At 41.8% G+C, this 25,630-nt stretch overlaps 1 protein-coding gene across 1 annotated transcript in view; it reads right to left on the bottom strand.

Annotated features, from left to right (window-relative positions):
- LOC124788741 (cholinesterase-like) overlaps window positions 1–25,630 on the bottom strand; it is a 75,263-nt gene that overhangs the window by 6,603 nt on the left and 43,030 nt on the right. Inside the window, exons 7-8 of the mRNA XM_047256023.1 lie at window positions 17,252–17,381; window positions 6,791–6,923 (exon numbers count right to left, since the gene is read on the bottom strand). Coding sequence (XP_047111979.1) covers window positions 6,791–6,923; window positions 17,252–17,381 — 263 coding nt within the window. The remainder of the gene's footprint in view (window positions 1–6,790; window positions 6,924–17,251; window positions 17,382–25,630) is intronic.

Genomic DNA, 25,630 nt, shown 5'->3' with positions numbered 1-25,630 from the left:
TTGTCACCAGTGGTCGGCGGAAGGTGCACGTGCCCGTCGACCTGGGACCGGACCGCAGCGACGCACGGATGCACGCCAAGACCATAGGATCCTACGCAGTGCCGTAGGGGACCGCACCGCCACTTCCCAGCAAATTAGGGACACTGTTGCTCCTGGGGTATCGGCGAGGACCATTCGCAACCGTCTCCATGAAGCTGGGCTACGGTCCCGCACACCGTTAGGCCGTCTTCCGCTCACGCCCCAATATCGTGCAGCCCGCCTCCAGTGGTGTCGCGACAGGCGTGAATGGAGGGACGAATGGAGACGTGTCGTCTTCAGCGATGAGAGTCGCTTCTGCCTTGGTGCCAATGATGGTCGTATGCGTGTTTGGCGCCGTGCAGGTGAGCGCCACAATCAGGACTGCATACGACCGAGGCACACAGGGCCAACACCCGGCATCATGGTGTGGGGAGCGATCTCCTACACTGGCCGTACACCACTGGTGATCGTCGAGGGGACACTGAATAGTGCACGGTACATCCAAACCGTCATCGAACCCATCGTTCTACCATTCCTAGACCGGCAAGGGAACTTGCTGTTCCAACAGGACAATGCACGTCCGCATGTATCCCGTGCCACCCAACGTGCTCTAGAAGGTGTAAGTCAACTACCCTGGCCAGCAAGATCTCCGGATCTGTCCCCCATTGAGCATGTTTGGGACTGGATGAAGCGTCGTCTCACGCGGTCTGCACGTCCAGCACGAACGCTGGTCCAACTGAGGCGCCAGGTGGAAATGGCATGGCAAGCCGTTCCACAGGACTACATCCAGCATCTCTACGATCGTCTCCATGGGAGAATAGCAGCCTGCATTGCTGCGAAAGGTGGATATACACTGTACTAGTGCCGACATTGTGCATGCTCTGTTGCCTGTGTCTATGTGCCTGTGGTTCTGTCAGTGTGATCATGTGATGTATCTGGACCCAGGAATGTGTCAATAAAGTTTCCCCTTCCTGGGACAATGAATTCACGGTGTTCTTATTTCAATTTCCAGGAGTGTATAATCAGTATGAAACCGTCCAATGTCTGCACGTCTCTTCAACGTATACAATCTACCTTACGATTCTTATTCCGGTAGTCAAGAGGTAGCGTCTTCCATTAGTAATCAAAACGTTCTCGGCCCCGGGTTCGAACCTCGCCACTATTTAAATTTTGAATAAAAATCATTGATAATGGCGGCCAAAGACTGCCGGTGTAAGAAGTATCATGATGATTTTCCATTGGAAAAAAGACTCCGGATTAGCCCCCTATTCGGATGTCCGAGAGGGGGTGCCGAGGTGGAGGTGACCATGAGAAACAGAATGAATAATCTACGAAAGGATAACGTTCTACGAGTCGGCATGTAGCATTTCAGAAGTTTGAACGTGGTAGGCTACCTAGAAGTTCATAAAAGGGAAATGCTACGGCTCTGTCTAGATATAGTGAGGGTCAGTGAAATGAAATGGAAAGAAAACAAGGATTTCTGATCAGACGAGTAGAGGGTAATATCAACAGCAGCAGAAAATGTTATAACGGGTGCAGGATTCGTTACGAATAGGAAAGTGAGTTCCCATGAACAGTTCGGTGATATGATTGTTTTCATCAGAATCGACCGCAAACCAACGCCCACAACCGTAGTTCAGGTATACATGCCGATGTAGCAGGCACAATATGAAGAGGTAGAGAAAGTATATGAGGATATTGAACGGGCAATTCAGTACGTGAAGAGAGAGAGGAAAATCTAATTGTCATGGGGGATTGGAAATCAGTTGTAGAGAAAGGTGTAGAAGAAATGATTACGGGAGAATATGGGTTTGGTAGTAGGAATAAGAGAGGAGAAAGACTAATTTCAGATGTTAATAGCGAATTTTCTGTGCAAGAATCACAAAAGGAGGTTGGAAAAGACCGGGGGATACAGGAGGATTTCAGTCAGATTACGCCGGCCTCAAGCAGATATTCCGAAGTCAGATATTGGATTGCAAGGTGCGCCCAGGAGCATATACGGACTCAAAAATGGTTCAAATGGCTCTGAGCACTATGGGACTTAACTTCTAAGGTCATCAGTCCCCTAGAACTTAGCACTAATTAAACCCAACTAACCTAAGGACATCACACCCATCCATGCCCGAGTCAGGATTCGAACCTGCGACCGCAGCGGTGATGTTGAAATGAGGCTGAAGTTTAGTCAGGAGGAATCAGTGCACAAAGAAGTGGGGTAAGAAAGTACTAAGGATTGATGAGATACCTTTGAAGTTCCCTGAGGCTATACATACCGCGATAATGAGTACATAAGTAGGCAGTTTAGTTGAAAAGGAATAGGTATCTCTAAAAAGGGCCACTTCAGATGTTGCAGAGAAAAACGTGGGTACAAGGAAGGAAATGGAGAAGAAACCGCGGGTAACAGAGGAAATACTTCAGTTGTCAACGAAAGAAGGACGTACAAAAATGTTCAGGGAAATTCAGCAAAACAGAAATACAAGCCACTTAGGAATGAAATAAATAGGAAGGGAAGGGAAGCTAAGGTGAAATGGGTATATGAAAAACCGTTAAGAAATCGAAAAAGAAATGATTGTCGGTGGGACTGACTCAGCACTTAGAAAAGTCAAAACAACCATCGGCGAAATTAAAAGCAAGGACGGTAACATTAATAGGGCAAAAGGAATTCCACTGTTAAATGCAGAGGAGAAAGAGAATAGGTGGAAAGAGTACATTGAGGGTCTCTATGAGGGGGAGGGCTGATCTGATGCCGTTATAGAAGAAGAAACAGGAGTCGATAGGGGTGAAATAGTGGATATAGTGTTAATTCAGAATTTAGAAGAGTTTTGGAGGACTTAAAATCAAATGAGGCACAAGAGATTGATAATATTCCATCGGAATTTCTAAAATCACTGGGCAAAGGGGCAACGAAATGACTGTTCACATTGTTGTGTAGAATATATGAGACTGGCAATATACCATCAGACTTTTGGGAAAATATCGTCTTCACAATTCCCAAGACTGTAAGAACTGATAAGTGCGAGAATTATCGCACAATTGGACTAACAGCTCATGCATCCAAGTATCTGACAAGAACAATGCACAGAAGAATGGAACACAAGATTGAGGATTTGTTAGCTTAAGGAAAGATAAAGGCACAAGAGGTTCAGTTCTGAAATTGTGGTTGATAATAAAACCAAGGCTAAAGAAAAATCAAGGCACGTTCATAAGATTTGTCGATTTGGAAAAAGTGTTCGACAGTGCAAAGTGGTGCAGTATGTTCGAAGTTCTGAAAAGAATGTGGGTAAGCTATAGGGGAAGACTGGTAATATACAATATGTACAAGAACCAAGAAAGAACAGTGAGAGAGGAAGACGGAGAACGAGGTGCACAGATTAAAAAGCGTGTAAGACAGGGATGAAGTCTTTTGCCTCTGCTATTCAATCTGTACGTCGACGAAGCAATGACGGAAATAAAAGAAAGACTGAAAAGCGGGATTAACCCAAGGCGAAAGAATATCAATGACAAGATTCGCTGATATTGCTATCCTGAGTGAAAGTGAACAAGAAGTAAGCGATCTGTTGAATGGAAAGAGTAGTCTATTGAGTACAGAATATGGACTGAGAGTACATCGAAGAAAGAAGAAAGTAATGGAAAGTAGCACAGATGGCAACAGCGAGAAACTTAACATCAATATTAGTGATCAAGAAGTAGATTAAGCTAATGAATTCTGATGCTTATGGCTACGGCCGACGGAGCACGGAGAACACAAACAGCAAAGTAGGATTGGCTAGAAGGGCATTCCTGGCCAAGAGAAGTCTAGTAGTGTCAAACATCTGTTTTAATTCGAGGAACAAATTTCTGCGAATGTACGTTTGGAGCACAGAATTGTATGGCAGGGAGGTATGGACTGTGGGACAACTGGAAAGGAAGAGAACAGAATCATTTGAGATGTGGTACTATAGACGAATTTTGGAAATTCGGTGGACTGGTAAGATAAGAAGTGATGAGTTTCTCCGCAGAATCGGCGAAGAAAGGAATATGTGGGAAACACTGGCAAGATGAAGCGACTGGACGATAGGACATCTCCTAAGACATCGGGCAATAACTTCCGTGCTACTAGAGGGAGCAGCAGAGGATAAAAACTGCAGAGGATGACAGACTGCTCAGAGCCATTTGAACCATTTTGTAATAATACTTAGAAAGTGTGTTTTTTTTAACGGAACAGTGCCTATTGACACTAGCAATGTATCCAGTAAATAATTGAGGATGTGGTTTGTAGGTGCTACTCTGAGATGAAAAGGTTGATACAGGAGAGGATAATAATGTCTTTTAACTCAGTTACATTCTTTCAATCTGCTCGTCATTTTCGGAGCTGTTGAGATATATAATTGTACTAGTTTGTTGGGTGATGGTTTTTTGTCTACAGAGTGAATTACCTAAAACTCGAATATTGCGGAAATGGAAAGTGCTATTCATGTGCAGTTTCACAAAAAGGATAGGTAGTCAGTGGCTCGTATTGGTAGCCAATAAACAGATTGTCATAATACTTAGCCGGCCGGGGTGGCCGAGCGGTTCTAGGCGCTACAGTCTGGAACCGCGCGACCACTACGGTCGTAGGTTCGAATCCTGCCTCGGGCATGGATGTGTGTGATGTCCTTAGGTTAGTTAGGTTTAAGTAGTTCTACGTTCTAGGGGACTGATGCCGTCTTAAGTCCCATAGTGCTCAGAGCCATTTGAACCATTTTGTAATAATGCTTAGAAAGTGTGTTTTTTTTAACGGAACAGTGCCTATTGACACTAGCAAACTAAAACTAGGCTAAATTAGAATGTTACTGTCGTTCGTTGCAGAATTCTAGTGAGAGTCTTTTACGAGATATCTTATTTCGAAAAATTTCTGCACCGACCTCATTTGTGCATTTTAACTCGCTTCGTTGCTAGGTACGATGTTACGTTTACTTACAGTGTGCTTGTGTGTCCCTTGAGTGCATTGCGACTTGCTAGTCAGCTAGTGTGTCAGAGTCAAAGCCGTAGCTCTTGAGAGGACGGTGGGATTTACCAGTGCAGAAAACGTATGGTCATACTGTGTGGAGAGTGGTCTAGTGCGTTATACGCAGCAAGATATCCCAATAGACGTCAATCATCTCGGCAGTTATTTATCAACCCCTTCAACCTGTTACGTGGTGATGGAAGTGTAACACCTAGACAACGTAACAGAAGGAAACGATTGACGACAGAATAAGGTGAAATTATTCTTCTTGCTACAGTTGCAGTTAGTTCCCGCGGAATATCTGAGGATGTGGTATGAGTCAGGCAAGTGACCTACGGATTCTCCTTCGACATGGGTTGCACCCGATTCACATCAGAGGACCAGTTCAAATGGCTCTGAGCACTATGGGACTTAACATCTGAGGTCATCAGTACCCTAGACTTTAGAACTACTTAAACCTAACTAACCTAAGGACATCAGACACATCCATGCTCGAGACAGGATTCGAAACTACGACCGTAGCAGTCGCGCGGTTCCGGACTGAAGCGCCTAGAACCGCTCGGCCACCGCGGCCGGCAGAGGACCAGTACCTTGGCCAGCCAGTTCCCTGGATTTGATGTCTGTAGACTTTTTTCTGTGGGGAAAGCTGAAAGACACTGTCTACAAGGGCATACTAAATACACCCGATGGTATGAATCTACGTATCTTAGATATATCCGTTGAAATGCTAACACGTGTGCAGCTGTCGTTTGATACCAGTCTTGTACGCTGTCTCGTTACCAGTCAGAATCCACACAACTGGTGTATGCTTTTGTGTTGTTCTTTAGTGTTTATAGTGTGTACCACCACAGTTAGAGAGCAAGTGCCGGTGTTGGAACAGTGCTGCTGTTGGAACCTTTCAAAATATACTATCTTGTAAACAACTCCCACTATAATCCTGAAACAAACAGCACTGACATTCTAATTTACTCTACTTCTAGTTTGTTAATGTCAACAGGCATTGTTGAATTAAAAAGTGTATGTTTGTACTAAAATACATTTTCTAAGTATTATTACAATCTGTTGATTGGCTAACAGTACGAGCCCCTGACTCGTGAGTGCCGCGGTGACATCCAAAGATGGCCTGTTATGAAACGAAATAGTGTCGCAGACCATCACTCCTGGTTGTCACGCCGTATGGCGGGCGACAGTCAGTTTACTACCCCGCCGCTCTCCACTGCGTCTGAAGATACGTCTTCGGGCTGTAATCTCATTGACTGAAGTAGAATTGACTTCAGTAATGAGTTCCGCTTCGAACTGAGCCCAGATGACAAGAGAGACGTGTCTAGAGACACGAGTCTCTCCCCAGCTAAGAACATTTGGGGCATTAATGGCACGACCCTAAAACCAACTCCTGTTTTTGACGACCTAACGCGCCAATTGGACAGGATTTAGCGCAGTAGCTCTCAGGAGGGCATCCAAAAAGTCTACCAATCAATGCGAAGCCAAATAACTGCTTGCGTAAGGGCCAGAGGCGGACCAACATGTTTCTGACTTGCTCATTTTGTGAAATCATCCTGTATTTGTGCACATGTTCATCATATCTACCGATTTCCGTCCCATTAGGATAATTCCTTCGCGGGGCGACGGTTTTTTTTTTTTCCTTACAGTGAAATGGTTGGTGATTTCTGCTAATACAAACAAAAAGATGACTCGTTTAGCACAACTGAATGTTCAATTTTCTGAGACAAAATGGTTTATTTATTGGACATTTGTATTGTATTTGCACACTCCAAAATGCATACTAAAGCAAGTAAATGTTCAACATACCCATACTTAGCGAAGTTGGTCCAGTATCGCAAAATATTCCTGCGCACTCTCTCTTCCTCTGAGTCGGGATCGAAGTTGTACACAGTGTCCTTTCTGAGGAAGAGGAAGGGCTGCTCACCAGAATGTTTTACACCTGGAATAACATGACAGTGGATAATAATAGAATCATAATTCTTGTCGCCATGATTCAAATTCAATTCAGATATGACAAAAATACTCAAAACATCTTAAACAAAAATTTACCACCCCACGCACTAACTTTTTGCAGACTTAATCGCTGGATAAACTTATTGTTACAGTACCGAACTGAACACAATGTGAACAAGCGCAAACAGAAAAAAACTTCTCTACTTGTAATGATTTACATTAATTTCACATTTCTTGGTTACTGGATAATTTACTTCTTTCTGAATGATATTAGTGATTACTATTTACATGAATAATATACAAAAATAGAAAACCTAGTTGCTTTGGTTTTTAGTTTTTGTTTGGTACTTTCTGTCAAACCTTATCGTATTTTCCTTTTAGCGTTGTCCGCTAAGGGGGAAGAAACGACTGATTGTTATATATTGCAAGAGAACCTTTTACTGTCTCAGCACATCCTGCACACATCAAGAACGATCCATTAAAATTATCACTTCCTGTTGGATAAACAATTTCCAGGGGACTTAACGCCAATATCGATTGTTACAAAACTCGAAATGCGAGCCCTCGAAATAACTGTCACATGCGATAGGAATCCCTACCAGTACAAGAAACGCGATACATAGCTATGGCTCGGAAAAAATCTTGCCCATGAAATCAGTATTAATATAACTTTACTTACACAACTGAATTTGTGGTACAAACAATTACTAAGGGATTTTTCTTCAGGATGTGAAATAATTCCTCTAGTGTATCATCAGAGTTTGACAGAGCACTGAAAGACCTGAGTCGAAACAAGGCCCCGGGAGTAGACAACATTCCATTAGAACTACTGACGGCCTTGGGAGAGCCAGTCATGACAAAACTCTACCATCTGGTGAGCAAGATGTATGAGACAGGCGAAATACCCACAGACTTCAAGAAGAATATAATAATTCCAATCCCAAAGAAAGCAGGTGTTGACAGATGTGAAAATTACCGAACTATCAGTTTAATAAGTCACAGCTGCAAAATACTAACTGGTAGAAGCGGACCTCGGGGAAGATCAGTTTGGATTCCGCAGAAATGTTGGAACACGTGAGGCAATACTAACCTTAGAAGAAAGATTAAGAAAAGGCAAACCTACGTTTCTAGCATTTGTAGACATAGAGAAAGCTTTTGACAACGTTAATTCTGAAGGTGGCAGGGGTGAAATACAGGGAGCGAAAGGCTATTTACAATTTGTACAGAAACCAGATGGCAGTCATAAGAGTCGAGGGGCATGAAAGGGAAGCAGTGGTTGGGAAGGGAGTAAGACAGGGTTGTAGCCTCTCCCCGATGTTATTCAATCTGTATGTTGAGCAAGCAGTAAAGGAAACAAAAGAAAAGTTCGGAGTAGGTATTAAAGTCCTTGGAGAAGAAATAAAAACTTTGAGGTTCGCTGATGACATTGTAATTCTGTCAGAGACAGCAAAGGACTTGGAAGAGCAGTTGAACGGAATGGACAGTGTCTTGAAAGGAGGATATAAGATGAACATCAACAAAAGCAAAACGAGGATAATGGAATGTAGTCAAATTAAATCGGGTGATGCTGAGGGGATTAGATTAGGAAATGAGACACTTAAAGTAGTAAAGGAGTTTTGCTATTTAGGGAGTAAAATAACTGATGATGGTCGAAGTAGAGAGGATATAAAATGTAGACTGGCAATGGCAAGGAAAGCGTTTCTGAAGAAAAGGAATTTGTTAACATCGAGTATAGATTTAAGTGTCAGGAAGTCGTTTCTGAAAGTATTTGTATGGAGTGTAGCCATGTATGGAAGTGAAACATGGACGATAACCAGTTTGGACAAGAAGAGAATAGAAGCTTTCGAAATGTGGTGCTACAGAAGAATGCTGAAGATAAGGTGGGTAGATCACGTATCTAATGAGGAGGTATTGAATAGGATTGGGGAGAAGAGAAGTTTGTGGCACAACTTGACTAGAAGAAGGGATCGGTTGGTAGGACATGTTTTGAGGCATCAAGGGATCACAAATTTAGCATTGGAGGGCAGCGTGGAGGGTAAAAATCGTAGAGGGAGACCAAGAGATGAATACACTAAGCAGATTCAGAAGGATATAGGTTGCAGTAGGTACTGGGAGATGAAGAAGCTTGCACAGGATAGAGTAGCATGGAGAGCTGCATCAAACCAGTCTCAGGACTGAAGACCACAACAACAACAACAGTGTATCATCAAGCCAGTTTATTATCCAATCGTAGAATACTTACTGTTCGGCTGTACTGAAAAATACAAAATTATTGTTCTATAGTTTCTTCACACAAGTTTCCTGACGCGCCCGTTTTACAAATACTTTGTGATGCAGTGAAGGATTTATATATTAATTAACTAAGGGTAGTACATTTTTAATTATTATCTCGTGATATTCGTATTACGATTCAGTCTGTGCTGCCAGGTTTACCTGAGCCACAAAATAACTGGTTCGAGAACTTCTGTAGACAAATCGGTCGACAATTACTCGTCTAGAGAACACAATATCATTTGTTTACGTATTCTACAGAAATCACATATCAAACAAAAGATTTATCACAAGCAGCACGTCAAATGCAAGAACAGTACAGATGATTAAGCTTTCATACTATTATATTTACATCAATGTCTGGCAGAATGAACTGCTTTGTAAAGCTACTACGATTCCCAACGGAGAATACCTGGCAAGGTTTCGAATCTGAAAGGCAATGAATGCTTTGCTCAAGTTGTACTTGTTTCGTTTCGATACAAAGCTACCGTTCATTGACATTAAATGCTGGAGAAACATGGGAAGATTTGATGCTGAGTGTGACGTGCAATAGAACACTGTGCTTTTTGCGTGGTGCAAACACTGAAATGTTAAAATATGAAACCATACAGTGGGGAAGTAATGATGTAAGTTCGGCTTCAATAGTTTCTCTAAAGTGATGATCGGCACCAGTAGCACCCACAATTCCACCTACTCGCATCGCAACTGATATACAGAGTGTAACGAAACAATACCGACAAATCCCGACGGACGCTGGATGTCTTGAGTAACAAATTAAGGATGGGAACATATGTCCACAAAAGTCATCCAATGAGCTAAAAAGCGTCGAAATTGCAAAAGCTTGCAGCTAGACCACCTATTCAGCAGGAAACATCACCTGGCGGAATACAAACGACATTTTGAACACTGTCCGATTCTTAGTGTGAAGTTCCATCGGCTGTCCGTCAGCATACGAGCTCACGTTTGCTACAGATGGGGTGGCTAGCAGCAGCCATTGACCGCAGGCAGTATAATCTCAATTACAGCCACAGGAATTTGGCATTACGCACATTTTCTGCAAAGCAGTGCTTTTAATCAAAACGAATCAGCCTGTACTGTAAACGGATTAACGTTGCTCTTGGAATAGTGGTCAAATCTTGCACTAAAAGATGAGGAGTTACATACCGGTAGTCCATGGCAACAATGATCACAGTGACATCATGACATTTCGTGGCCCAACACCCAGGTTTCGATGTGGTCGCTTTTCCTCCCCGTTTGTGTCACAAGATGCACACAACGTTAGATTTGTCCCGCCGAAAAATGAAACCAGAGTACTAAAGTCTTCCTATGTGCCATTATTCTGTTCTTTTACGCTTCTCGTAAGTTTAAGCTTATATATATGTTTGTATGTATGTAACGCCTACGTTATGTACTTTTCGGGAACGTGAAATATAGAAGGTATTGTTGTTGTTGTTGTTGTTGTTGTTGTGGTCTTCAGTCCTGAGACTGGTTTGATGCAGCTCTCCATGCTACTCTATCCTGTGCAAGCTTTTTCATCTCCCAGTACCTACTGCAACCTACATCCTTCTGAATCTGCTTAGTGTATTCATCTCTTGGTCTCCCTCTACGATTTTTACCCTCCACGCTGCCCTCCAATACTAAATTGGTGATCCCTTGATGCCTCAGAACATGTCCTACCAACCGATCCCTTCTTCTGGTCAAGTTGTGCCACAAACTTCTCTTCTCCCCAATCCTATTCAATACTTCCTCATTAGTTATGTGATCTACCCATCTAATCTTCAGCATTCTTCTGTAGCACCACATTTCGAAAGCTTCTATTCTCTTCTTGTCCAAACTATTTATCGTCCATGTTTCACTTCCATACATGGCTACACTCCATACGAATACTTTCAGAAATGACTTCCTGACACTTAAATCTATACTGGATGTTAACAAATTTCTCTTCTTCAGAAACGCTTTCCTTGCCATTGCCAGCCTACATTTTATATCCTCTCTACTTCGACCATCATCAGTTATTTTGCTCCCCAAATAGCAAAACTCCTTTACTACTTTAAGTGCCTCATTTCCTAATCTAATTCCCTCAGCATCACCCGACTTAATTAGACTACATTCCATTATCCTTGTTTTGCTTTTGTTGATGTTCATCTTATATCCTCCTTTCAAGACACTGTCCATTCCATTCAACTGCTCTTCCAAGTCCTTTGCTGTCTCTGACAGAATTACAATGTCATCGGCGAACCTCAAAGTTTTTATTTCTTCTCCATGAATTTTAATACCTACTCCGAATTTTTCTTTTGTTTCCTTTACTGCTTGCTCAATATACAGATTGAACAACATCGGGGAGAGGCTACAACCCTGTCTCACTCCCTTCCCAACCACTGCTTCCCTTTCATGTCCCTCGACTCTTATAACTGCCATCTGGTTTCTGTACAAATTGTAAATAGCCTTTCGCTCCCTGTATTTTACCCCTGACACCTTTAGAATTTGAAAGAGAGTATTCCAGTCAACATTGTCAAAAGCTTTCTCTAAGTCTACAAATGCTAGAAACGTAGGTTTGCCTTTCCTTAATCTTTCTTCTAAGATAAGTCGTAAGGTCAGTATTGCCTCACGTGTTCCAGTGTTTCTACGGAATCCAAACTGATCTTCCCCGAGGTTGGCTTCTACTAGTTTTTCCATTCGTCTGTAAAGAATTCGTGTTAGTATTTTGCAGCTGTGACTTATTAAGCTGATAGTTCGGTAATTTTCACATCTGTCAACACCTGCTTTCTTTGGGATTGGAATTATTATATTCTTCTTGAAGTCTGTGGGTATTTCGCCTGTTTCATACATCTTGCTCACCAGATGGTAGAGTTTTGTCAGGACTGGCTCTCCCACGGCCGTCAGTAGTTCCAATGGAATATTGTCTACTCCGGGGGCCTTGTTTCGACTCAGGTCTTTCAGTGCTCTGTCAAACTCTTCACGCAGTATCATATCTCCCATTTCATCTTCATCTACATCCTCTTCCATTTCCATAATATTGTCCTCAAGTACATCGCCCTTGTATAGACCCTCTATATACTCCTTCCACCTTTCTGCTTTCCCTTCTTTGCTTAGAACTGGGTTTCCATCTGAGGTCTTGATATTCATACAAGTCGTATTCCTTTTTGCCTGTTTCACTTACTGCATTTTTATATTTTCTCCTTTCATCAATTAAATTCAATATTTCTTCTGTTACCCAAGGATTTCTACTAGCCCTCGTCTTTTTACCTACTTGATCCTCTGCTGCCTTCACTACTTCATCCCTCAAAGCTACCCATTCTTCTTCTACTGTATTTATTTCCCCCATTCCTGTCAATTGCTCCCTTATGCTCTCCCTGAATCTCTGTACAACCTCTGGTTCTTTTAGTTTATCCAGGTCCCATCTCCTTAAATTCCCACCTTTTTGCAGTTTCTTCAGTTTTAATCTACAGGTCATAACCAATAGATTGTGGTCAGAGTCCACATCTGCCCCTGGAAATGCCTTACAATTTAAAACCTGGTTCCTAAATCTCTGTCTTACCATTATATAATCTATCTGATACCTTTTAGTATCGCCAGGGTTCTTCCATGTATACAACCTTCTTTCATGATTCTTAAACCAAGTGTTAGTTATGATTATGTTGTGCTCTGTGCAAAATTCGACCAGGCGGCTTCCTCTTTCATTTCTGTCCCCCAATCCATATTCACGTACTATGTTTCCTTCTCTCCCTTTTCCTACACTCGAATTCCAGTCACCCATGACTATTAAATTTTCATCTCCCTTCACAATCTGAATAATTTCTTTTATTTCATCATACATTTCTTCAATTTCTTCGTCATCTGCAGAGCTAGTTGGCATATAAACTTGTACTACTGTAGTAGGCGTGGGCTTCGTATCTATCTTGGCCACAATAATGCGTTCACTATGCTGTTTGTAGTAGCTTACCCGCATTCCTATTTTCCTATTCATTATTAAACCTACTCCTGCATTACCCCTATTTGATTTTGTGTTTATAACCCTGTAGTCACCTGACCAGAAGTCTTGTTCCTCCTGCCACCGAACTTCACTAATTCCCACTATATCTAACTTCAACCTATCCATTTCCCTTTTTAAATTTTCTAACCTACCTGCCCGATTAAGGGATCTGACATTCCACGCTCCGATCCGTAGAACGCCAGTTTTCTTTCTCCTGATAACGACATCCTCTTGAGTAGTCCCCGCCCGGAGATCCGAATGGGGGACTATTTTACCTCCGGAATATTTTACCCAAGAGGACGCCATCATCATGTAATCATACAGTAAAGCTGCATGCCCTCGGGAAGAATTACGGCTGTAGTTTCCCCTTGCTTTCAGCCGTTCGCAGTACCAGCACAGCAAGGCCGTTTTGGTTATTGTTACAAGGCCAGATCAGTCAATCATCCAGACTGTTGCCCTTGCAACTACTGAAAAGGCTGCTGCCCCTCTTCAGGAACCACACGTTTGTCTGGCCTCTCAACAGATACTCCTCCGTTGTGGTTGCACCTACGGTACGGCTATCTGTATCGCTGAGGCACGCAAGCCTCCCCACCAACGGCAAGGTCCATGGTTCATGGGGGGGAGAAGGTATTGTAGATATCTGAAATCGACTGCCTCAATTCACTAGCGTGGTTAAGTGGAGCAGAAGCAAAAAGTATTTACATTTGTTAGGAATTAGCATTATGAGTGTAGACTAGTAGCAGCTGCTGATGCAAAACCAAACTGACTGTATTGGAGCTTATTAAAACAAAGCAGCAGGCATCATAGATTGTATCAGCTGGTGTCATTTAGTAGAAAAGGGTACAGTAAAAAAAAATAACTGGAATCGAGATTTAGGGCTGAAAACATACATAATTTATCTTACATGATACATTATGCACAAAAACATAAAATAAAACTGTGAATGAAAGTCAAAAAGACGTAAACTGAAGTATTTGGCAAAAAAAGACCCAATTGCTGTGAAGGAAGACTATAAAAACGATCAGTTCTAAAAAAAAAAAAAATACCTGGCTACAAGTGGGGAATACAAAGAAATCAGCATTTACTCCAAAAATCGATGTAAAGCAACCAAACATTGGACATTGGACTTCTCGGAGGAGACGATAGACTCTAGGGCACATTGCTGTGTATCTAAATCTGGCGTATTGGACATTGTGTATCCAGCAACAGAAAAGCTGTATGCATAGTTTAAAACCAACAGGCTAAATACATGGCCACACTGTAAAAATGGGTCCCTCGTTATTGCAATTATCTTATAAAATGTTATGTACAAAAAAACAGTGTCATTAGGGTTTTCTGCAGAATTCTTGGGGGTTATATTCGGAACTGTGACCATATTTTTTTTTCGCAAAAGGCCAAATATCTTTTTTACAGGATCAAAATTTCGCATAGTAATTTGTTTTCTAGAAATGCCGCAGAACTATTCCAATTTTGTACAGAGAACTCTAGAACTAAAACATACATATCAAGAAATCTGCAAAAACTATGTATTTCTCGAAAGTCAGGTGCCAGCATCACCGGATTCACAATATTCTGCAATAGCGATCGATGCCGACATCAGCCCACATAGTTTTGACGCACGGTTATACCATAATCGAAGCTGCTCCGTTGCTGATTGGTCCGCTATCTAAAAATGCTCAGGAAGCTCTGAATAAGGATAACCGGCGTTACAGAGATTTTACACGCAAATATTCCCGTGAAAAAACGATACAGGTCTTATTCCATCGGCTTCTGACATCTGCGGGACCAGTCATCTCGAGAGTTCAGAAAATGACAATTGAAAAAGATAAGATTAGATGCTATCTGAGGTAAAGAATCAGCTTTTTGAACCGTTTTCCAGTGAACAACCGACAGCGACACTTCTGAATGCAATGTCGACACAAGCGACGTATGAGACTATGATTTCGATTGAAAAATGTAAAATATCAAATTAAACACTTCAGTAAGGTAATTTTAACTTCTAATTCGTTATCAACGACCTGACGTCAGCAGCTCGTGGTCTTGTGGTTAACGTTGCTGCCTTTTGACCTCGAGGCACCGGTTTCATTTCCCGTCGAGGGCGAGGATTTTCTCCTTTCGAGACAAGATGTGTGTGTTGTCCTCATCATATCGACAAGCACGTCTCCCAAGTGGCGTCAACTAAAAAGACTTGCGCCCGCGACCGAATTCCCCAGCAATCTCACAATTTCTTACACGCGAATTTTTGCGCGAATCATGGAGCAGCGGAGGCAGTACCGGTGTAATCGCTTGTTATTGTTTTAAACGAAAAGTTAAACATAGAACCTTCTGACACCTGGGCGTCTTGGACGGGAATGAGTACATCATTGTCTGCACCAGAGCAGTTAAGAGGGTGGGGGAAAATCCTTTGTCTGTTGGCGCTCGGTCCAGGAAGGAGGGAGAGTCGCAGAGTCGCAGAAAATTCTTTGTCTGTGGAGAACTATCCCCGGAAGGGTGGGGGGGGGGGGGAGGGAAGGGGACCGGCAGATCTCACGTGGGAGGTGGCAATGCAGTACTCCTCCGCTGGTGTAAAAACAAGTCCTTTGTTGGCGGGCTTAGCACCATAGCCTCTCTATTGCTTTGTATTTCATGACTGTTAAGCTCACCTGACAAAAAAGTAAGCATTACAAGCATCATCTAATATCGGGTAATTGCTCCCTTGAACTTGACAATCGCCTGGATTCGGTTAGGAACTGAGTCCAGAAGACTGTATAGGTACGTTCAGTTCAGGTCAAGCCACAAGCTGAGGATTTCATTAAGCAGTTCTCCCAGATTGGGGGGATTATGATGATGATGATGATGATGATGATGATGATGGCGGCGTTTGACCCTCTGTTCAGAAATGTCCCACGGACAGATCAGGTGATTTTGCAGACCATTCGATATGTAATAGGGTGAGGGAGTGTTCAGAAAACTGGTTACATTCTCTTCCAGCCCTATGAACGTCGTTGTGTCGTCTTGAAAACAAGTGTATCAATGGCCTCTTGTGAGATTACATGCAGTTCCCATCCCAATGTTCTATCGCTAAAATTTCACTAACAGCTTGGGATGGACCTTCATTCACGGCCTACAGCATTCCTATCGGGTTTTGAAGCGATTTTGATTCACAGGCCGCGAAACGCGTCTCCAGTCCCTCTCAGTCAGGATTTTTACACTCTCACAATTCTGATGTCGTGTTTCGTGGCCACGTGAGCTAAACCACTGTTTGTGGATATGCTGGACAGTCCGCCGCATAACTCAAGAAAATCCAGCAACCTCACACACCATATGGCCACGGGCGCAACCAAACACAGTTGCCCCTTTTTGTCACTCTGTCACGTCTTTAATTTGTCCATATTTACGTACATAGTTCACTTGAAACATAAATCTTCATTGATCCATTATTGACCGTGGGACAACGGCTAGCATGTACTTCAGCTCTTGGTGGCCCAGCGACACAGAGTCTGTGTCGCCTGGCCATCAAGAGCTGTTGCATAACGATTTGATTCACGGATACAGTTATATGGCCCCTTCCGTGTATATCGATTTTAAGACTATGACGTGTGGGACCTGAAGATGGCATCAATGTAATGCCGAAACTGGTAGCACATAGAAGTTCATAAAATAAATTTCTACAATACATACGGCTGTTGGTAAATTATTGCATCATGGAACGTAAATGTCCCACTGATCGCTACTGCCCTGTGCTCACGTAGAGACAGTGCATACGCGGTTGAGCATGTGACGCGAAAGCTGCGCCACCTGTAAAGGCGCAACGATTCATCTCCGCGTGGCACTGGGGTGACTAATTTTTTGTGTGGTGCTCTTATATATTCGCATACTGACAATCATGCTGGTTCCCTTTATTCCGTTGTGTGGTTCATTTGTACGTTGGTATGACTGCTATATGGACAAAACGTATGAAAAACACCAACACGTGGTCTTAAGTTTAAACCGTCAGAAGTTAGAAAAAGGTACCACGATTTTCTAAATATATATTAGAATACTGAGTTTTGTATTCATCAAATTGTTTGCGCACCGTTCTCAGTACTTACCCCATTGAGTGACGTTTACATTCTTTCCACGGTAATCAAACTCATAGTAGAAGACGGGCAGCTCTGTCATTTCCGTCACTCGCCTCACGAGCGCATCAGTCGGCTCCAAAAAACGCAAATCGTTGCTGAACTGTTGCAATGAAACAAAAAAAATAGTAATAAAACTCTCATTTGGCGTACACTGTAGGAAGTAAAAATGAGCTGTTATCTTCAGGAACCGTTAGTTCAACACTAATGATCAAGGCTCTCATAAGTCATACGTAAAGCCACATCACAACTGGTAACTTTATCTTGGAATTCTTCCATTTGGTCCGTGCTAGCATAGAAAAACAATAATACGAGAATTGTGAATCCGTCTTGATGCAAAACACTTTTTGTTATTTATTTACTTATTTATTCCCCAAACTAGTTTCAGCGACAAATATCGCCATCATCAGTGGGTTCTTTAAATCTAAAACATGCAGAAAATAGCAAGGTTAATAAAACACTTAACACATTATTACATATGCACTGTTTGTGTCTTAACTATTGTTTTTTGTGGATATTTTATTACTACTTTATTTACTGTACAATACAATATGGTTTTAAGAATTGTTGTCGCTGTTTGCGGCATATTTTCAGTACTTTTTCTGTTGCTGTTTTTCTCGACATACCTCACGTCATCTGCAACTGTGTGAGCGACTGTTGGTAAACAAATACTAAAATGTGAACTTACGTACGTCAGCCTTATACAGTTGGGATTGCGGTGGTGTTGTGGATCCAGTTTTGGTGTGTTCTAGTAGTAAGAAAGTATCTTCAGAAAACAATATTTAAAAACAAACAGTGCAAATTTAATAATATGTTACAGTGTTTTATTAACTATGATATTTTCTGCATGTTTTAGATTTAAAGAACGCACCGATGAAGGTGATATTTGTCGCTGGAACTAGTTTGGGGAGTAAATAAGTGAACAAGTAACAAAAAGTGTTTTGCATCAAGGCGGATTCAGAGTTTCCATGTTGTTGTACATCACAATTATGTTACCTACTCTGCTGTTCTTATTTTGTATCACAATGTCGTCGAAATTTTCGAGCTGAAGAAACTTAGGCAATTCTAGAAGCACATTAGGAAAACACTAGGGAGCGGTCTATGTTTTGGTAACAACGTATAACAAAATATTTTAAAACGAACACTCAGCTCGGTCACAACTGAAAAGCTAACAAATTTGACAGTGAAGTGTTAATTACCATCAGTTGTGTACGACACGTGAAAGAGCATTAAAGTTCAGTAGATCATTATCTGTTATTTCGAGTAATTTTATACTATCAAACATATGTTCTTCATGATTCGTCTGACAATTCCCACTTGCTAGTCATCAGTCATATTCTACCTTCGCTCTTTTTCGCGTCATATTTGTGATATGCACTTATTCGTATGCAGTTGAATGTATAAGATGTAGTGCACTCGTTCGTGTTTGTTATGTGCACCCTTTTTTCATATTTGTTTTCGATATCTAAAAATCTTGATTGTCTGGTGTTCTTTTTCTTATTTTCTGATGAGGAAAAATAGGACATTTTGAACAATGAACCAACGGGCTCCCTTCTTACGGGCTGAAATTAAATTTCATGAAGATGGAAGGTCAACTCATCCCATAATGAACAGTATCAATGTCCAGGCATCTTACAATTGCAAAGAGAATCATAAGTATCTCCACAGCTTGTACACTTTCCATCAGTCCTACACTGTAAAAATATGCCACAAATTAACCAACTGTAGATAAGAAACAAGGATTACAAATGAATCTTGCTTGACATTGCTTGAAATTGCGAAATATCACACAAACCATCCAGTACACAAATTCATAAATGCCATCAAAGATAATGTAACACACCACAGAAAAGTGAATACTGAGAATATATCGAAAGCCTTACAACGTTTATAAATTCAATATGATAATGTTTACACAACAAAGAATCATCTGTTATTATAGACACAATGACCACTGTATCTTACTGTAAGGAGGTAATGCAGAAGAAATTAGAAAAGTGGAAGAAACGATATCTTCAACACAACCTAATGACATGTTTAATGTCAATATCGAAACACACATCCAAATAAATTTCCTTGACTTGGTGATAAGTAAATGCAATGAAAAATATAAATTTGCTACCCATGAGATACAACTATTACTAACGTAGTTATTAATGCAAGGTAGACTCACCCACAGCTAAACCAAGATAGCCTAGTTTAGAGCCATTCTCTAAGAATTCTTAACTTTGCAACATGTTGTTGACAATACTAATTATTTCATGAGTATTTTCTATAAATTGTATAAGATGATAAAGAATGTATTTACACTAAATCTCCAATGGCATCTATGAAATGGGTTACCAGTAAAAAAAAAAAAAAAAAAAGAAAAAAAGAGTGCTCGAAGAAGAGAAGGAAGTATATGCTTCAATGATATAACAGACATGTTTCAGACAAAATAGGTCAATGGGTTCTCATACACACGATAAAAAGTAGGTTTTAAAGTTGAATATACAGTATAGTATGCCAAAAATTATAATATTAAAGTTCTGTAGCGTATAAACAAATCTGTGGTTGTTGTGATAAAGTTCATTTCTGCCAAACTTGCATAAACTTCATTACACACCACAATGAATATTTGTACAATCATGTTGATAACACAATATCGTGAACACATCACCACTGGTATTCAATGACCAGTATTCAGTAACCAGTATCCAGTCAGCTCATGAGCAGAAAGACACTCTGTGTAATGTATTGGAAGAAAAATCAATAACTGAAATCTACGCCAACCTGAAAAGTTCGTAGAATCAACTCCCTTAGTGAACAACATGAATTTTATCATCACAATTGACAATTATAAAGACTTGTTACAACAGACTTAATTGTGGTAGTTTCTATATAATGTTTTGTGACCCTCTTTTCTTATTCAATGGACTGCTGGCCAGTGACAACATCAATATGATCCACCAATATCAGTACAAACTAGTGGCCTCCCTACACTGAAAAATAAAGGTTCTCCTGCACCCCAGCCTTTTCTAAGGTTCCTGCATGTAGAAGGACTGCCTGAATAGCAAGATAACCGCTGAGGTCACCTTGACCATCCAGTTCAACATATCTGTGTTTGTGCTTTCAGGCATATTTTACATAACTGCTACTACTTTTAACACAACAGTTAATATTCATATGTAAGTAATTCCCACTCTTTCAAGTTCAAAAGTTAGTCACTGCATTGCACTTTTTACATCAGCTTAGTTCACATTTTTGACTTTCCATTCTGACATTTAAATATTCTATGTACTTTTTTTTTAAGATCTGTCACCAGCGCACCTGCAAGTGCCAAGATTTCTAAATGATAGTAATTATTTAAATCTCATGCACATTTTAAGTCAGTTCAGTTAAAAATTCTGTCCTCTACATTGTTTACTTATAAAGTTGTCATTTGTATGTAATTGGTTTATGTTCATATTACATAAAATCGGAAACACCATGATTTATATTTTCTTCTTGTAGATCTGATGGTTGCTGTAAAGTTGAAATCAGGTATCCGTTCAAATATAACAAACATACTAAGACTGTGAATTCTGTGATGTATTAAGTTAACGGATTGTTGACACTGCCATCAAATCCAGAACAGCATTAGTTAGACATTCTGCAGGAACTGGTATCACTTCTACACACAAGCTGGTGGAAATGACCCCTATGGAATAGTCTGTTAGGCGACGTATTTAACGTTGGCTGCGTGCAAGAGATAGAAAGTACTGGATGCTTATGTTCTAAATGTGAACATCAGCCAGCATGACCGAAAAAAAATCAGTTCATGGTCCATACCAAACTACTCATTTGGACAGTGTGACCATCTCGGTAATTTTTATGCTTAGTGGTGTCTAATTTTCTGTCATCTATCACATCTGACACCTTGATGTAAACTATAGTATGGATTTTCATAAGTGAAGGATTTCCACATACAACTGTAAATAACAACCGTCAACAGCTAACATCACGTTAGTTCAATGAGTTTTGCACTGGCAATGATATCAAAATGTTACTTCGATAACACTCCACCCACAGAGTAATGGATAATAGTGAGAGAGGACACATTCAAGCATAAGCTGAATATTTCCCTAGGGAAGGTGGGGAAGGAAACACAGAAGCAACGTTTTACCTATTCTAAAGCACATATCACACAATCCCAATAAACGAAAAAGCCCATCGGCGACACTTAATGAAAGAAGAGAATCTTACTGCACCTACTCCACTCCATTACACACGCCAAGCACCTCTTGTTTGAGGATGGGTGATGAAATTTGGTCCTGTACGTTTGGTAGGTCGATGTAGTGGGCTCCAGCTGTGATGGAGGCCACCCATGGCCAGAGAATGTACATTTTCGTTGACAGACAGGGTGTCACACGGCACCAGAAAAACCAGCTCTAGCCACAGTAGTCACATCAACAACCACGTTAAAAAAATATTAGGCTACCAAGGTACACGCCAGAGCAGCACTGTGAGGCATGAGCAGATATCCTCAACGGCGAGAGGCCATCAGATTGTAACATCCCTTCACGGTCTTTTGATACACGACAGTCAATTGCTTGAATGACACATCTCATTTTTTAGTGTCATAATATTCTCTAATTCATTTGATTTGAGTTGCATTGAAGCTAGTTGCCGGTTTTCACTCTTGTGGATTGGTAGTCGGAGGCCGATAAAACAGATTGTAGTAATACTTAGAAAGTTTATTTATGTGCAAATATACACTTTTTAAATGGATTAATGCCTATTGACATTAACAAATTAAAGTAGGCTAAATTAGAACGTCAGTGTGTTGTTTGCAGTATTCTAATGAGAGCCCTTTACGAGATATCGTATTTTGAAAAATTTGGACACCGTTACTTGTTTCTGCAATTCAATTTACGTCGTTGCAATGTACGATGCTATGTTTGCTTACAATATTCTTGTGTGTTCCTTGAATGCATTGCATCTTACTAGTCAGTTAGTGTGTCACAGTCCATACAGTAACTCTTGAGTGCACGACGAAATTTAAGAATGTAGAAAAAAACAACATGCTCATAGTGTAAGGAGAGTGTTAGAAGAACGCAGTTCGTTCTTGTACGTTGTATGCAGCAAGATAATCCAATAGACGTCAACCATCTCGGCAATTATTTAACAACCTCTTCAACCAGTTACGTGGAGGTGGTAGTGTAACACCCAGCCAACGTAACAGAAGGAAACAAGTGACGACAGAAGAGGGGGAAATTAATGTTCTTCTTGCAGTTGCTGCTGCTGATCCACAGCTTAGTTCCCGCGGACCCTCTAACCTAAAAAAAAACCACCCAGTCCACGCCACACAGCCCCAGCTACCCGTGTAGCAGCCTCCTGCGCATAGTGGACACCTGACCTGTTCAGCGGAACCCGAAACCCAACCACTCTTTGGCGCAAGTCGAAGAATCTGCAGCCAACATGGTCACAGAACCGTCTATGCCTCTAATTCAGACCCTCCACTCGGCTCTTTACCAGAGGTCCGCAATCGGTCCTGTCGACTATGCTGCAAATCGTCAGCTCTGTTTCCATCTTGTAAGCATGCCTGGCAGCCTTTACCACTTCTGTTAGCCGCTCGAAACCATAGAGAATCTCTTCTGATCCATAGTGACACATATTGGTACCGACGTGAGCAACCACCTGCAGTTGGCTGCACCCTGTGCTCTTCATGATATCTGGGAGGACCCTTTCCACATCTGGTATGACTCCACCCGGTATGCACACGGAGTGCACATTGGTTTTCTTACCCCTCTTGTCAGCCAAGTCCCTAAGGGGCTCCATAACGCGACTAACGTTGGAGCTCCCAACTACCAGTAACCCCACCTTCTGTGATTGCCAGGATCTTGCAGGCTGAGTGGTTTCCTCTGAAACAGGACAGGCGACAACACCTGGCTCAGCGACAGTATCAGCCACAAACAGCACCTGGAACTTGTTTGTGAGACAAACCGGGGAGGTCTTAAGTGCAGCCCCCTGGGAAGTCTTTGGTCGCCTGCTTCGCCCTGGGGCGACCTCCCACTCGACCACAGGTGAGGGGTCTGCCTTAGTGCGAGAAGTAACTGGGTTGGCCACCGGTGAGGACCGATCGGAGGACTCGCACGTGCTGGACGTTCTTTGGATCCCCTTGGCCGGCCCACAACAGTGGTGCCCATCCAATGCAGCCTCAAGCTGTGTGACCGAAGCCATCACAGCCGGAAGCTGAGAGAGAAGTGTCACCAACTCTGCTCGCATCCGCACACAACAATTGCAGTCCCTGTCCGTACTAAAGACCATGGAAAACTAAACAATGCAGATAAACGGACTATCGGCACGTGCTGCGCAACTCTACTGTGGACCCTGACGAAAACACACGAACTGTGTCTAGTAATTCGCATATATTCAAATACCTAACCACCGAAGCACTCAGGTGAAACTAAATAATTTGCCCCTGATTAGGAACTTTTAATACGGCACAAAAGCGGGTTAGTTTCCGACGAAAACGAAAACTGAGGCAATTAGATATTAAATTTAGATGCAGAAACACAAGAAATTAAACTATTGGAGCACACAGATGATATAATAAAATTCGTTCCTAGTTAGGAACTCGTAAATATCACAAAATCGGTTATTTCCCAGTTGCTGCGTCTGTCTCGGTCGGCTACTACTGCCCGACTTAAAACTGCCATTATAAAAACGAAACAAGACTAAAACTGCGCTAACAAAACAATCATCACTCCAGATGAACAGAACAAGCCAGGTCGACAACACAGGCGGTACTGAACTATTAATGAGTTGTACTATACACTCCTAGTTGCAGAAATCCGTACTACGCAGGCTCCGCCCACGGCAATGCTATTCTGGATCTTTTTGGGTACCCCCTCGAAAATACACTGCCCGACGAAAAGTGAAGCATCCAGAAGAGGAGAAGAAAACACAATGAAGCTTCGCAAGTTGAGAGTCAGTACGCTACTTCGATAATTACAAACTCGTGTCAAATTTACAAAGGACTTGGCAGTATGAGCAACACCTATCGCTATGACGTTATGAGCATCTGAGCTGGATAAATGTAATGATTCTATTAGGACTGGTGTCATAGAGCCCTTCTATTCTCTGTTGACGCAAGATGGCCCACTACTGCTATAACTAGTATTTAATGTCCTACATACTGTCACAGAGACAGTTGAATTGTGTTGGTCTCACACCTTTTATTGGGAATAGATCTGGGGCTGTAGTTGGCGATGGGAATACCTCAGTGGACCATTCATAGAAACATGCGCCCATTGTGGATGAGGAGTGGTTTGTTGAATAATGGAACCACGACACTAAAAACCCTAGAGGCACACATAACGACGCAGGATCTCAGTGCCGTACCACTGTGTCACCAAATGTCCATCAATCACGGCCAGTCATGCCCTCAGCTCATACCTGGTGGCTCCCCACTCTACGATGCCAGGAGTAACACTGCTGTGCCTCTCCAAAACATTTTAAGTATGGTATCTCACCTCAGGTCTCCACTGTACAATGATCATCTTAGGTACGCAGAACCACTACTCATCGCTGAAGACAACACAACACTGCTCATGACCAGTCCAAGCTCCCCACTCATGACAGCAAAGGGAAGCCTACACATGGGGCAGTAATTCTCTAGTCAGGCCGCTTCTATTCTGCGAACAGTGTTATGGGATGACGAGGAAGTTGCAGGGAAGCCAGCACGTAGGACGGTAATTCCCTAGTCAGACTGGTTCTAGGTTCTTACCAATGGCTTGGGATGACCAGGATTCTACAGGGAGTCCATTGATTGTTACTGAAAGACAAGCACAGACGTGAAAGAGTTAAAATGTGTTTAGTACACAATATGTCAATCCTCTCCTGTGATGACCACACTTGGTTAAACAGAATCTTGACAACGAGTACACCTCCTATCCCATTCCCATGCAGTCCAACATCAGATCACTGTCCCACTTGAATACGCCACAATACATATTGCACAATTCAATTAGCTGGACAGTCGGAGACTCATAATGAGGACCCTTTCAAGCCTTGTAATACGCTGATAACTTTATTTCAAATAAATATGCAACATCGTCTTGCCCTTCAAAGAGATCACTCCAAGTTTGACATTCTTCACATCACTACCAGACTTGGTACCAACACTAAACACAAACAGCACTAATGCGTCCTGGTGGCTGTTTTACCTGTCACTGAGAATTACAAATGCTTGTATTGGATTAAACGCGAAATTAAAAAGGTATACAAGTTAAAAGAACATCTGACTTACGAAATGTATGATTTTCATTTGCTTCTGAGCAATCAACTTTCACCTTTGATTTTTTACTGTGGTCCTCACTTCCATAGATA

This window comes from Schistocerca piceifrons, chromosome 3, assembly GCF_021461385.2.
Source record: "Schistocerca piceifrons isolate TAMUIC-IGC-003096 chromosome 3, iqSchPice1.1, whole genome shotgun sequence".
In the NCBI taxonomy this organism is placed as follows: domain Eukaryota; kingdom Metazoa; phylum Arthropoda; class Insecta; order Orthoptera; family Acrididae; genus Schistocerca; species Schistocerca piceifrons.
This window is presented reverse-complemented; position numbering and strand designations above follow the sequence as displayed.